The sequence below is a fragment of the Lutra lutra genome, chromosome 7, assembly GCF_902655055.1.
Source record: "Lutra lutra chromosome 7, mLutLut1.2, whole genome shotgun sequence".
NCBI lineage: Eukaryota > Metazoa > Chordata > Mammalia > Carnivora > Mustelidae > Lutra > Lutra lutra.
In genome coordinates, this window is record NC_062284.1 from 1,584,864 (window position 1) to 1,600,034 (window position 15,171).

At 54.0% G+C, this 15,171-nt stretch overlaps 1 protein-coding gene across 6 annotated transcripts in view; it reads left to right on the forward strand.

Annotated features, from left to right (window-relative positions):
- Nucleotides 1-15,171, forward strand: part of ARNT2 (aryl hydrocarbon receptor nuclear translocator 2) — a 145,274-nt gene that overhangs the window by 84,120 nt on the left and 45,983 nt on the right. For all 6 annotated transcript variants that reach the window (XM_047736232.1, XM_047736233.1, XM_047736229.1 and 3 more), the window contains exons 7-8: nt 1,222-1,287; nt 1,599-1,684. In XM_047736232.1, the coding sequence (XP_047592188.1) occupies nt 1,222-1,287; nt 1,599-1,684 (152 nt within the window). The remainder of the gene's footprint in view (nt 1-1,221; nt 1,288-1,598; nt 1,685-15,171) is intronic.

A 15,171-nucleotide genomic window follows, 5' to 3' on the forward strand; every position in this document is an offset into this window, starting at 1 on the left:
ATCATAAGACATCAGCTTCTACTCTGAATGACATGGGAGGCCGTTGGTACAACGCACGGGTGCCTGGGTTGGTCTGTACACCCATCCCCGTGTGGCGGGCCTCCAGGACAGCGCCCACCTTTCAGAGCTGCCGCCCCAAGCTTTACCCGGTGAAGGCCCTCCCTGGGAGCGTCCCCGAGTAGCCTCCATGCCATAAGCACTGCCCCGTCACGCCGGCTCAGGCAGCCCTCTCCCTGCCCTGGGCGCTCCGGGGGGCACAGTCCAGTGGCTTTTTATGGTCCCAGCTCCACACGACCCGGACTCCCGTGAGGCGGGCGGCACTGCCGTCTGCTGAGCGCACGACCTTGTCCTCCAAAGCAGGGTTAGTTTGAGGAAGATCCCGAGAGCCAGGCCAGCTCGCCCGGGCATTGGGGTCCTGGATCGACCCTACTGGGGAAACACACATGTGTGGGCCGCTGCCCCAGGCTGAGGACATGTGGACCCTTATCTTAGCCATGTAGCGTGGCTGACATCCAGAGCGTTAGCGGTCATGGAGCTGGGAACGGGGAGCCCGTGTAAGGGGGGTAGACCAAGGTGTGACCTGCTTCTGGCCGCAGGGCAGACCTGGCTGTTCAGAGCCTGGGGGGGCCGTGGAGGACAGAGGCAGGAAAGGCCCCCCAGAGCAGCCTGGCCTCCCGGAAGGACACTCGGAAAGGCTGTTCCGCCCTCTGTCCGCAGTCTGCCCTTTGCCATCAGCGGCCGTGGGACTGCCGGGCAGAGCCATGCAGGCAGTAGGGAGGGTCCCTGGATGGCAGCCCGAGCCCGAGATGTTTCTTGTCACCAGTGGGCCCCGTGCGTGTGGAGTTGCTGTCACTGCTGAGGCCTGAAATGACGTCACCGTGGTCATTGCCCATCTGCCCGCTTTCCTGAAAGCCGCCAGTGGCACAGACGTGAGTCTGCAGCTTGGAGCGTGGCCAGGGTTCCCTAGAGTCTTTCTGTGTCCCCAGCCTCCGGGCTGGGCCCCAATCAGTGCCCAGCGGGTCACACAGCCCTGGCCTTCAGGGACAGTCCAGATTCCAGGGCACACGCAAGCCCGCGTTGACACTCCGGAAGGGAACTGGCTGCTGGGCTCGCGGGTCCGTGTGTGAGTGTCACAGGAAACCCACCTTTCTGACCGCGGCGCTCTAGGCTGTAGAAGCTTGCTGAGGCCTTTACTCATTCTGACTGTTTCTGGAATCGCAGGTGTGGAAACGCTCCTCTGGACCACCTCCCTCTGAACAGAATAACCACCATGAGAAAAAGGTTCAGGTCAGTAGGCTTTTCTCACATGGGTCTGGGGCTGTGCTGGGAGAAAGCCTGAGTGCACTGAGCCACGGGGGGCGGGACCTGGAGAGGGGCTGAGCGCAGGGAAAGGTATGGGGCACGCGCCTCAGGGCTGTACGCGGGGGTAGCGGGGAGCTGGGTGCAGCTTTGCAGGAGGGAGAGCAGGCGGCTGGGAAGGCACCATCCAAACCCACAAGGCAAGCATGACCCCTGTGGCTTAGACTGCAGAGGAGCCATCGGTGGCCTTGCCTCCCCGCCAGGTGCTGAGAGCCGACTCACAAATGCTCTTTCTTTAGGAACGGCCTTGGTCCCGTGAAAGAAGGGGAGGCCCAGTATGCTGTGGTCCACTGCACGGGGTACATCAAGGCGTGGCCCCCGGCAGGTAAGTAGGAGCCGTGCACTCATCCCAAGGGAGGCGGGCGCTCTCCTCACCTTACCCTGCTTTCCCGCTAAGGACGTCTTCCTATGGAGAGAGGCAGAAAGCTCTTCTTCTTTGTGCTAAGAACATAACAATCTTCGTAACTGGAAAAAACCGTGCTTCTTGAAGCGAAGGTTTCTGGAAAGCAATCCTGCAGGGGTAGTGGGAGCCTCAGCTGCTTCTGAGTTCTGTCACCTGGAGCCCGGGGTGAAGTCACGGTGGCATTTCAGACGGTACCTCCGACACTCACTGGGAGGGCTCAGACAGACAGACGGCCCGAGGCAGGGTCTGCTGAGGGTGTGGAGCCCTCCTGGCAGCCCTCAGACAGGGCGGGTGGGGATGGAAAATGGTGCAGCTGCTTAGGGAACCAGGTGGCCGGTCGTCACAGCGTTAGGCGTAGAGCTGCCTGTGACGGAGGAGACCCACTCCCAGGTGAGCTCAGGAGAACCCGAAGCATTTGTCCACCGAGACACGTGCACACGAACATTCACAGCCATGTTCACTGCCAGAATGTGGAAGCAACCCAGACGTGCTCGCCCGCTGACGCATGGAGAAGTAGAAAATGAAGTATCCGCATGACACAGTGTTATTCAGCCCGTTGAGGAAGCGAGGGCCGGACCCATGCTGCCACGTTGGTGAGCCTGGAAAACGTCACGCTGAGCCTGGAAGAGAAGCCAGATAACAGGCAACGCGTGATCCGATTCCGTTTATGTGCCATATCCAGACAAGACGGGTCCTTCCCGACGAGAGTAGGTTTGTGGTTTCCGGGTGCCGGGGAATGACGGGTTGTGGTACAGCGTGTCTCGCCAGGGTGACACACAGGTTCTGGAGTCAGGTAGGGGTGATGGGCACATGACTGCGCACCACTTTGTGGGTACTGCAAGGACGGCGTCACTCGGCTTTCCTGTTCCCTCCTCCTCCCGCATCACCTGCGGCTCTGCTCCCATGCGGTTCACTTATCCATGGGCCTCGTCGCCCTACGCATTGTTAGCATTATTACTCGGAACGTGCAGAAGTATATTAGTTCACTTAAGAGTAATAAAAATAAAGTTTATTTTACCTGAATTTCTTCTTTCTCCGACACTCTGCCTTCCTTTATGCAGATCCATGTTTCTAACCCGCGTTGTTTTCTTCTTCCTGAAGAGCCTCTTGTAACATTTCTTCCAGGACAGCTCTGCTGGTGATGAGTTCTCTCGGTTTCTGTTTTTCACAGAAAGTCATTTCCCCCCTCACTCTTGAAGGATAATTTCACTGGATATTGGATTTTAGGGCAGTGCATATTTTCCTCCAATGCTTTAAATATTGTCTCTTCCTGGGGCGTCCGGATGGTTCAGGCAAGTGTCCGAAGCTTCATCTTGGCTCAGGTCTCAGTGTCACGGTCGTGAGTTTGAGCCCCACGTTGGGGTCCGTGCTGGGCGTGGAGCCTGCTAAACGGTTGAATGAATGAGTATTCTCTCTCCTTGTTTCCATGGTTTCTGACAAGAAGTCCACAGAACTCTTATCCTTGTGTTTCCATCCCACCTATGGAAACAAACAAACCTACAACTTTTTGTTTGTAGTTGTTTTCTTTTTTTTTTTTTTAATTTTCTGGCTTCTTTCAAGATTTTTCCTTTGTCTTTGGTTTTCTGCAAAAAACCTCAGTCGTTCCATGACGTGCCTCAGTACTTCATTTTGTTTTGCTTTTTGGTTATTTCTACTTCTTGGTCATGTCTGAGTTTCCTGCATCTGTGGTTTGGTGTCATTAATTCTGAAAAATTCTCAGACATTATTTCTTCACAAGTCCTTTGGTTCTGTTCTCTTTCTTCTCTTTTTGGTATTGCAAATGTCCAGGCATTACATTGCTTGAAATGGTACTACAAGTTGGGGGGTGTTGTGTCTGGAATTTTTCTTTCTGTTTTTGTCTCTTTGCATTTGATTTTTGGGACCTTCAATTGCACGTCTTCAAGCTCACTGAGTCTTTCTTTTGCAGCATCCAATCTACGGATGAATCTATCAGAGGCAGTCCCCATTTCTGTAGCGTTCGTTATTTCTAACATTTCCTTCTGTTTTCCTCCTGGAGTTTCCTTCCCTCTGCTTGCGTTACCCATCTGTTTTTGCTATTATCTGTCCTCCCAGTAGAGCCCTTACCATATTAATTACAGTTATTTTAAATTGCCCATCTAGTAATTTCAAGGTCTGTGTCATTCATATCTGAGTCTGGTAATGATGCTTACTTTGTCTCCTCGGACTGTATTTTTTCTTGCTTTAAGCACACCTTATAAATCTGTGCTGAGATCCAGAGGTGACATGTCGGGTAATAGTGGCTGAGGTATACAGGTTGTAGTGCAGAGTTCAATTTTTCCAGGAGTTGGCTGTGTTTAATTTTGGCTGTGTGTACATATACACACACACGTATATATACCAGCTTGACATAAATATATAAAGTATGTATATTTCTTAATTTATGTACTTTTTATTTATATGTTTTCTCCTATGTAACCATAATGCACAGAATTGTCAGGGAGCTGCTTGCCCGAGGGCCCCAGCTCGACTCAAGACAGGAACTCATAAAGCCGCACTGCCTCACAGTGTTCAGAGCCCGGACCTCTGCTCTGTAGATCTAGAAACGGTCATGATGATGCTCTAGAACTGGTCAGTCCTGGCGGATGTGGGAGAGCCCTCAGAAGCTGACGTCTTTCCCAGACACGGTCCTGCCATGCCGTGGGGTTACCTGGTCTCTGTCATGGACGCTCTTGTCTGTGGTTCAGGGAACCCATGAGCTTTTGCACTATTTGTGAGACCAGGTGTGTCTCAGAAGGTGTGGACAGCCGGGAGAGAGACTCCCACGCCATGCAGCTCATGAGCATACGTGATGGCCGCATGTGTGCCTGTTTCTGAGCATGGCTGTCTGGCTCCAGACATGGGCCTGCCCCTCGGGGAGCACAGAGATGTGTGGCTGGGGTGGGGGGAGGGCAGCACCTACACAGATGACCACAGCAGAGTGCGGTGAAACCACAAGCTCTGGGGCCAGAAGTGGGACCCGCACCCCAAGTGACCCCAGGGTCAGGGGAGTTTCCTGGACAAGGCTTGTCCCTGGGCGGGTCAGTTCCATCAAATCCAGCTCTGGGGAGCCTGTCCGGTTCTTAATGTCTTCTTCTTCGGAAGTTGTTAATCATTCTCATCACACCAGGCAAATCCTTCATCCTGTTTCTGGCCGCAGAGTACTCTCCTTCTGACCACTTTGTCTGGGCTCCAGACCTAGGGTATCATGGGAAAGGCCACGATCGTCATGAGTCTAACTCAGAGGGTCCTTGTGGAATGAGCAGAAGAGATGAGTCTGAGACCCAGGGTGCGGGCTGGTGGCTACCCCTGGAGCCTGCACAGATGACCCCACGCAGGCCTTCCTGAAGTCGCATGAGGTCTGTCCCCACGAGCGTTTGGCATGGTGAGGGTGATGGCGCAGCAGGACTTAGCATGATGTCTTCGGCGACCGCCTGTACTTGTGCCAAGTGAGAAAGGGTTGAAGGAGCCGGGGTGTTTGTCTTGGAGAAAGCAAGGCATGATTTCTGTCTTGAAGTATTTGAGGGGGTGTCCTATGAAGGAGAAATTAATCTTACTTAGGATCGTTCCAGAAGGCACAGTTGGGACCAAAAGAGGAAAGTTACCAAGAGGCAGATTTTAACTCAGTTGGAAGAAAAGAGCAAAGGATATAAACAGGGTATTAAAAACACGTATAAATATAAACACATACACAGACTAAACAGATGGGAAAATTTTAGTTCCCTGTTAGAGCTGCAAATCAAAATAATTTGTTATGGTCTTCCCTTACCTATCAAATGGCAAAAAGCAAAAAGGACAAAATACACCGCATTGGTAAGATTCAGAAAAACGGACGCCTTGATGTGCTGCTGGTGGAGATATTACAAATCAGCGCAGACCTGTAGACTCATTCGCTGGTGTTACCAAGTGCTTGAAGATGTCCATTCCCCAGTGGACAGGACTGCTTTTGTAGGAATTCAGTCCAGGAAATTAATCCGAGAAGTTTAAGCTTTATGTATTATGTATACATTTATCTATTGTCTGTTATCTTTTATATATATCATATGTTATATATATGTTTCAGCATAATTTATAATCGTAAAAGTATTCAATTAGTCTAAATTTTGGGGACAGAGAATTGGTTGAAAGCAGCACGGAGCATCTGATGGGATAAGTGACCACATACTAGACTTTGCTGTCAAAGGACACTTAAGGAGGAAGCAGAGTGCTAGGACGTGTGAACAAGAACGGCAGGTTATGCAGCAGAAACAGATCCCAGGTTTACCTTTGTCGGAAGTGAGCAGCGCGTCTCTGCGTTGATAAATTGTACATACAGTGTAACCCAGTGTTACTCCTCTGGGGTGGTGGGTTCCTTCCTTGTCTCTTCTCTCTTCGCTCCTGCATTTGCCTGGCTTTTATGGGATTTTTATAATCACAAAAAATGATGTTTTTGTTTTTTTAAAGATTTTATTTATTTATTTGACAGAGAGAGATCACAAGTAGGCAGAGAGGCAGGCAGAGAGAGAGGAGGAAGCAGGCTCCCCGCTGAGCAGAGAGCCCGATGTGGGGCTCGATCCCAGGACCCTGGGATCATGACCCGAGCTGAAGGCAGAGGCTTAACCCACTGAGCCACCCAGGCGCCCCCAAAAATGATGTTTTAAAGAAGTCAGTCCGGGGACGCCTGGGTGGCTCAGCCGGCTAAGCCCCGGCTCTTGCTTTCAGCTCAGGTCATGATCTCAGGGTCGTGAGATGGAGCCCCAAGTTGGGCTCCATGCTCAGCAGGGAGTCTTCTTGGGATTCTCTCCCCTTCTGTGCCTCCCCCTTGCTCACATTCTCTCTCTCTCTCTTAAAAAGAAGAGGAAGAAGCAGCCAATCTGAACTTCCTAAAGCACATTCCAGACGGTTGGATTAAGTGGCTTGCACTGAATTCAGAAATTACGTCTTTTTTGTTTGCATTTTGGTTTTGTTTTGTTATTGTATTTCACTGCTGTGCGTCTACAAGGGAGAAGGTTCCAGAACACAAGCCTATATCCACACGTGATGATTACAGCCTGCCTCGGGGATGCTCAGCTGATGCCTCCTTTTTCTGCGGCGGAGGATACACTGTCCCTTGGTGGAAACCACACTCTCAGCACGTATGACACTTCGCGGTTCCCGCGGAGATCTCTCTAGACGGTGTGTGCGCTACACGCATTTCCCATCCCAGTGCTTAGCTCAGACCTGGCTCGGAGTGTGTATTTCCTAAAGACTGGACAGATGGACGGAGGGATGGGTGGATGGATGAAAGGAAGAAAGGGGAGAAGGAAAGATGGAAACAATAGTTGACCTACGGGGGTGGATATGAGAAAGAATTTCATGCCAGAATTTCCAGTCTTGTACAATCTACTTTCCCAGAAGCCTTTTAAGCTGGAAGAGAGTCATGGGGCCGCAACGAGGTGGCTGTGGTGAGGTCATTGGCACGCTCACCCCGGGATAAGGTCATGGGACTGGAGCAGCGACTCCCCCGACTTGCATGGGGCATTGTGAATGTTCTGGAGCCTTGCTGTCCCTGCTCGCCCCAAGCTCCTTACTTACAAATGTGGCTAGAAAGGCTGAAGTCCTAAGTGCCCATGTGGCTGAAGATCTATCGACAGGCGCCCTTAGACTTCTCCAGAGGGGAGCAGAAGAGGCAGACCTCGTGCAGCAGACAAGGGCCTTGGGAAAGAGTCCTGGAAGACCCACGTGCGGCCCGTGGGCCTCCTCCCTGGCCAGCTGGTGGAGCACTCAGACCTCTGCCTGGGTCCTGCTGACACCACCATGCCTTCCCGTGGGTCCCGAGCCACATCTGTGACACGGTGGCCTCCCCAGTCCCCCTTGCTGTGCTGTGTACTATGTGGGTTTCATTTGAAGTGTTTGGGGTGCGACCGGAAGAAGGAGCGGGGTTCCCAAACAGTCCCCTCTGCTTCTGTGCCTGCTTCGTGTCTAGAAGCAGACGCGCTGTGGCCAGCAGGCTCAGATGGTGAGGAAGTTCACCTCTAGTGAGGCATGCTCGGAGCCCAAAAAATGCCGACGTTGGGAAGATGACATTTTTTGCCCCAGCGGTTGTCATCGCCCTGCTCTTGCGTTTCAGGCAGACGTCCGGCCTTGAGCCAGAGGCCACCTCCCTGCAGGCCTGTCTTCAGGGACTCTGTTCTGACCGGCCTGCTTCACCCCCGATGACCCAGGGGGGACCGGGGGGATCTCTGCACATGAGGCCACGCATCCGCCCAGGGGACCCACAGTCCGACCCAGGGGAGGGGGGCGCTGACCAGATCCGGCCCCTCCCACGGGCCGCGTGGTGGGGAGGGGCTCCGTGGCTGGAGCCCCCCATGCTCTAGGCTCCCTCTACTGCAAAGCTGTTGGTGAGCCTCAGCCACAGCGCACCAGGGGCCTGAGGGGTTTGGGGGTTTGGGTCAGCATCTGCTGTGGCCAGGCCAGCACTGTCCCCTCACCTGACAGCCCAGCCCGGCCACGAGCTCATCCCCAACGGCCCTGCACTTCTCACACGTCCCTTGCGGGACACAGCGTATGTGTGTCTTGCCTTCATTTGAAAATCTCCAAAAGCTGCTTCATCTGAATGGAGGCCCCCGACCCGCCAGGTGGTGGCTGCACCCCTGCTCTCTTTGACCCTTGGCTACCCTGTTCTGTCTGTGGCGCCCACACACCTCCGTGCCCCCGGGGACCAGCTCCTGCTCCAGCGGGCGAGCCGAGGCCCTGGTTGGACAGCACAGCCAGTAGAGCCCAAGCAGCAGCTGCGGAGTCATCCGGCTTCTCGCTCCTGGGCCGGGCACAGCCACTGCTCTGTGTCCTTCAGTGACAGTGCTTGAGGTCCTGCCACAGGCCAGGCGCTTTGCGAGGTCCTGGGGACCCTGGGGCTGGCTTGTCTGGCACGGGTTCTGCCCTGGTAGCTCACAGGCCAAGGGAGGGGACAGGCAGGCATGCAGGTACTGGCAGAGCCTGGCGTCGGGGGTCAGCAGAGGGGCAAGGTAGGGAGGCTGCCGTCCGCCGGGAGCATCACTGCCGGCTTCTCTCTCCTCCTCACTGTGGCCAGCCCTCATGGAGAGCCCCACAGGCAAGGAGGGTGTAACACCAGAGCTGAAATGCAGGCAGGAAGGAGATGTAGGAATTTCCTAATTGAAAAAAATGTTTTGCAGGCACAGCGCTAGTGTGGGTGAGGGTCTGGGGTTTGAATAATGACCACAGCAACCTTGGTGACTGCTCGCCACCTGCTGGGCTCTAGGAGTGGCCTCTGTGTGCTTATGCTCTTTCATTTTTACGAGAACCCTGAGGAAGTGCTGGCTGTTATCGTGCCTGTCAGACAGAGGAGACACTGAAGACCCGCGTGGTGCCGTCATGAGCCCAGGTCCCAGCCACAAGTGGGACAGCTGGATTGTGAGACGAGGCCTTCCTGATGTTCTCACCACAGTGCTCTGCTCACTGCCAGTGGGAGGCAAACCAGGCTGGCCGCCCCGGGTGGCTCACCACAGCTGGTGAGGGAGATGGTTGAGTCTGATCCGGGGGTTGGGGCCCCGTGGGCCAGGCAGGGAGTGTGGACCCTGCTCTTCAGTGCACAGAATGTCACTGAAGGCCACTGAAGGTTCCTACAGATAAGTCCGCATGTTGGAGTAAAGTGGGAGGAGGAGACTCACCCAGGGAGAAATCGTGCCCAAATCAGGCCATGCCTTGCAGAGGGAGGGGGATGCAGGAAGTGGGAGAAGCAGAGGCGGGCTGTGAGTGTGGCTGGCAGGGCTCGGGTCCACGGTGGATTCCAGAGGCCCCGTGCCTAGGGGTGCACGAGACTGCCTCCCCTCACCCGTGTGGATGGGCGTGGAGATAACCTGGGGCTTCAGATGCGTAGCGCAGAGATCAGCTATATGGGCATCGTCGTACATCATCTGTGTTTCCAGAAGTTGGTCACCCACACTTGGTTGGCCCTGTTGGCTCAGCCTCATCTCTGGACCACGTTCCCTCCGCCGTCTTGTCTCCCTCACTGCTGGCCTGACCCTGCGGTCTCTTGCAGCAGGAACGAGAGGGCGTGCCATGCCCAGTTCCTCCCCCGTCTGCGCCCTCCTCCCTGGGGCCTCCCCGCGGCTCCCCTGTGGCCACCCCAGGAGCTCCTGGGTCACAGGGCTCCCTCTCCGGAGAGGCCCGAGACGGGCTTTTGTTTTCCTTTTCTGGCAGTCTGCTTCTCCTTTCTCCTGCTGCGCCGTTTGTAGGTTGTTTTGAGTGTATCCGTGGAATTCAGGACTTTCACTCACATGGCATCCAGGGTCAGGCTGTTTTCATTCCTCCTCGCTGGTGCTGGGTGGGCACTCGCGCTCTCACAGTGGGGTCTTTCCTCTCCACCGGGAAGTTCATCTGCACGGCCCCAGCCTGACTCTCCGCCTGCTCCGCTCACACCTGCGGCCGCCTCGATCCCCCCGTCAGCTCCCCTCCGGCTTACGTTGGTCAGAAACCTTTTCTTCCAAGTTCTTGGGGAGTTTCTCAGTCCGAATCCTCTACATGTGATGCCTGTTAAGTTTGTAAAACTCCACAACGGTACGTTTCACGGGAACTCAGCGCTTGCTGAGTTAAGGCTGTGAACTTTTCGTAACTATCATGTCCTCTTGCGTCATGCCGGGTCACTGAGTTTGCGGCTTTCCCACTCCATCTCCCCTTTTCCACATGCTGGTGTTTTCCCACGTGGCTTGCCCTCCAGAGGCTGCCGTGGGGTTGCCTGTTGCAAGGCTTGGGCCTGCTTCCGCCACTGGCCATGCGGGTTCCAGTTCAATCTGTCAGGCCCTGACAAGGGCAGAAGAGGAATGCTTCCCTTTCCTATTACCCGACCAAGGGTCCGTTTGCACCCAAGGACAGAGGTGGGGGCAGGAGATGACTGAGGTCACATAGGGCCCTGGTTAGACACACTGGCATGCAGCCGCCATGCTGCCTTCTGGGAGGTGTGGGTTTAAGCCTGGCTCTCCCTCATGGTTTGCCCCCGTTCCACACTAATCTCAAGCCACCGTAGCTCGAAGCTCATGGGTTGGCCTTACTGGGGCCCTTCCGCACACTCCAGCTGTCCTTTCCCTTCAGATACTGGGGGCTTGTGTCTTGGTCCTCTCTTCCCTCAGTCCAGTCCTGCCCTAACCACGCACTCCCAGATTTCCTCACGCTTACGAGTCAGCTTAGGGCAACCTTCCCAGTTTCCAGTACTGACATAGATTCTCCTAGCTCAGTCCCTGGTCACTTCCACTGTCATCTGCGAGGTTCAGGTAGTTTCTCAAATGGTCTCTGTTCTTGTGATCTCCAGAGCTCTGCTTTGCAAAGTGAGGGGACCCATTTCTTTAGAGTCACCAGCAAGAATGCAACATACCTGCAGGTCAGCATTTCCCAAAATAGCTTTGGAGCTTGCACGTCCCCAGAGATGCACCATGAAGCAAAGATCCTGTGGTCAGTGATGTGGGAAACTTCACGTTCTGTTTTCCCTTCCTAAAGAAGCATACTAAATGCTCTGTGTAGGTCCAAGTGATGAAACCTCGTTATCTTTGTTGAAACCATGCTTCCCAAATGTATTTGGCCAGAGAAACCTTTTTTTCTTTTCTTAAAACTTGTTACTATTCCTCAGAGAATATCTTGGAAGCATGTTATGAGCGAGTGGCCCGAAGCACTTGCAGAGGTGGTTGTTTTCTCCCCTGCATCTGGCAGAGGGCACAGATATGTCTTAATTCATGTGAAGATGTCAGTCCAGGACAGACTCCATCCGGCGTTACTGAAGAACAGGCCAACTTTCCATGAGTGTCTGCACAGGGTTCACGCAAGCCCGGGTAAGAGATGAACACACATTTCTGGCCAATGCCGGGGTTTTATCCCAAACAACGGTTTCCAGTTACACACTTGTTTTGCATGACTCAGGATTTATTTAAACCTGGTGTTAGTGCAGCAAGTTTCCAAAGGAAAGGTAATCGAATGTGGGGCAAAATGAGCTTGTGACACCGATTAGGGAATGACTGGAATCTGTTAAAATGGCTGGAATTATCCCATTCCTATTAAAACCCACTTGGATAAATGTTGTAGCTCCTGCCAGGAACCATTCCCTCCTGACACCATTTCCTGGTGGCTCTGGCATCCCTCCGAGCAGCCAGCACTCGTCTCTCTGTTCCAATACTAACCACACGGCACCACAGTGATCCGGCTCTGCGTCCCTCTGGCAGCCAGTGAGCTCCTTGAGGGAAGGCGCTGGGTCTCATGCACCACTGAATCTCAGGGCAGCCCGGCCACGGCCACGGAGGAGGAGCTCACCAAGTGTATCAAACATGATGGAGGGCATAGCTGAACTTGGACCTGGCCTTTGGACCCACAGAATGCCAGAGCCACAGAGAACCTCGTGCGTTGCCTCAGGCCAGCCCCTCCTGCATGCGGAGGTAGAACCAGGGTCCCACAAGACTCTGTCTCCGTGGACCCCAGCATCCCTCCCCTGCCCTCAACCCCAGAGGAAGCCTGTAACCAAGCAGAGGCTACCTCTTTTGAAGAGTGCTGAGGACGGCTCCTTCCACGTCCCAGGGCAAGCAGGAACTGGTTGTACCGATTTCCAGGTGCTGGGCGCTGGGCACTGTGCTCTGTGCTCGTGGACGTGTTCTCACCCAGTGCACTGCAGCTCCATTTCACAGATCGCGACTGTCCTTGTCCCATTTCCTGAACCACCGGGAGGCTGGAGGCTCTGCAGTCAGCACGCAGGGGAGTCAGGACACCGCGTCGGGGCTGCCGTCCTCCGGCACTGGGGCCCTTCATCACCGTCGAGCCACTCTCTTCCCAAGGTCTTATCTTCTGGGGCGCCTGGCTGACTCAGTAGGTAGACCACGCGGCTCCTGACCTCAGGGTCATGAGTTCGAGCCCCACGATGGGCATGGAGCCTACTTTGAACATGAACAAACAGACCCTCCAAAGCTGTGTCTTCTGTGATGTCGGTGTCAGCCGCGGGGACCACTTTTCCCTGAAGTGTCTTTCTGGAACCAGTTTGGCTCCTCGGGGCACTCACGGGGAGGCCTCCACAGCAGCCTGTCACCGAAGACCCTGTCACCACCATGTCAAATATGAAGACAATTTGCGCCTCCCTGTATTGGGGGGCCTGGGGTAACCCGCAGAGCTCAGTTGCTGTGCTCTGAGACGTGCTCTCCACGGGATACACAGGCCTTCTTTTGCTCCTTGCTTAGGCCAGGGGCCATTTTCTAAGAGGCCCCATGGGGCCAGTATGCTGTAGGGAGAGACCAGAAGGGGAGCTCAGCCAACCTGTAGCGGAAAATTACTGTATTCTATCAAAAGTCTTTGCCCTTCCTGTCATTCGGGAAGACGCCTCCTTGGATGAGCTGCCCCCCCGAGCCGATCTGGAGGTGGCTTTCACAGACAGGAATCAATGGCACTGAAATTGGTGACCAGCGGGGAGCCTTCTGAGGTTTTCCAAAAAGGGGCTTGAAATTGGTTGGAGGCAGTGCTTTGGTGGGGTGTGGACTTGGCGATAGTGTGGACCGTGGCTGGGGGCGGGGGAGAGCACCGCGACGGGACAGGCTTATGGAGGCAGCCCTGGGGTTGGAGGACTGAGGTCCGTGGGAGGAAGGAGCAGCCCTACTGGGGCAGTGGTCCCCATGATGAAGGTACCCTGGACGCAGCCAGGTCTCAGGGCCTGCAAGAGGCTTGGGTTGCGAAGAACACGTCTTCCAAGGGCCGAGTGGAAGGGGCTCATCTGGGAGCCAGTTAGTTTGAGAAAGGGGAGCAGCGGCGAGTGGGGCCTGGTGTTCATGGGGGCAGACGATGGAGCGGAAAGCAGTGAGACACCGGGGAAGGTGAGGGGCGCGGGCAGAACCGGTGCAGGGCGGCCTGAGGGGCAGGCGGAGGCGAGCGTGTCGACTGGGGTGCCAGCCAGCGCCCAGCGAGCCCAGTGCTGTTGGGGTGGTGTGGGAAGGAGCAGCACAGCCCCCAGCAGGACTGAGGCTGGGCGTGCGGATTGCCGGCCCTACCTTCTGCACTGGTGGGAGGTGTTTGATTCTAGAAGGCAGCTGGTGGGGCGCCTCATTGTGTCTGTGAGAGCTGAAAGTCACCGTGGGGTCCTGCCGTCACGGTAGGGAGCGCGAGAGGCTCAGTATTCTTTGGCTTCCCTTGGAAAACATCCCACTGCGTTCCATTGAAACCCTCCCCCCTGCAAGGAAGGTGACTGGGGCCTCAGTCTCACAGTGGGCGGGGCCACAACCCCCTCCTCCCCTTATGGACAGTGAAGCTGAGGCCTAAAGAGAGGCTGCTGTTGTGCCCCCTGTCCCTTTCTCCCGATGTCCCCGCTGCACCTCCCTGTGGCCTGAGTGGCTCGGCCCTTGCTGGCTAGCCTTTTGTTTGCAGATCATGATTTATTGGAAACAAAGCTGTAGTTTCTGAGTCCAAGTATAAACAGAAGATAATCATTTATGACTTTCTTTTTAGACAAAAAATGATGCATGTAAATTGTCAAGATTTAGGAGCAGCTCACTTGGAAAGCAGTGTTGCAATTCTGCCAGTTGTTTTAGAATTAAACTTCTAGCACCATGGGGTGCATTTTCTCTCAGTGTGGGGGGGTCAAGGGGTAGAGTTCTAACGTCTGGATCTAAGTTCACCATGCGCATTGTCCTGGCGCTGTGGGAGAACAAGGCACCACCTCAGAAGACTTTCAGAGTATGCACAGCCCCGCTTTTCAAGTACCAGATAGCATGTGCTGGCCTTTATTTTTATCCTGGTGTCTTTTTATTTTCTTAAGATAACTATGACAAAACTAACCCATCTCCATTAAGGAAATATAAAAGGTCTATAAAACCTTTGAAAACACAGTAAAATTCACCCACAAACCCATTTTTTAAAATCTTTAAAAGGTTATGAACTAAAAATAAGTCTCCCTTCCTACCCAGGTCCCATCCTGAAGAACCAACTGATAACATCCCAGTGCTTCTTATTCTGTCTGTGTGTGTGTGTGTGTACGGTTGAAGCTCATGTATATTTTATTACATAGCCTGTTTTTTAACTTATCATAGGTATCGTAAATATGTTTTCAAGGTAGGACATGTAGCGCTACTTCCTTCTCTAAAGTTGGCTGCACAGTAGCTCGTCGCCATTCCTCAGCTGGGAGCACTGAGGTGGTTTTTAGGTTGGGGCTCCTGCGGGGGATTCTTCAGTGAATGTCCTTGTGCACATTCTTGACTCACGAGTGCTGGTGTGTATGCCGGGTCACCTCAGCCTTGGAATAACAAGGATATAAGTCCTTTTTTGTAGAAACTGCCGTATTTACCCTACAAGGCAGGATGGGAGTGTGTCTGTCTGCCCACATTCCCACCAACAATGATTCCATTGTTTTTGTAAGTTTTGCCAGTCTGATAGTGTAGGGGAGAAAGGATGTATTTCACATTGGATTTTTTTCCTTAGCAAGG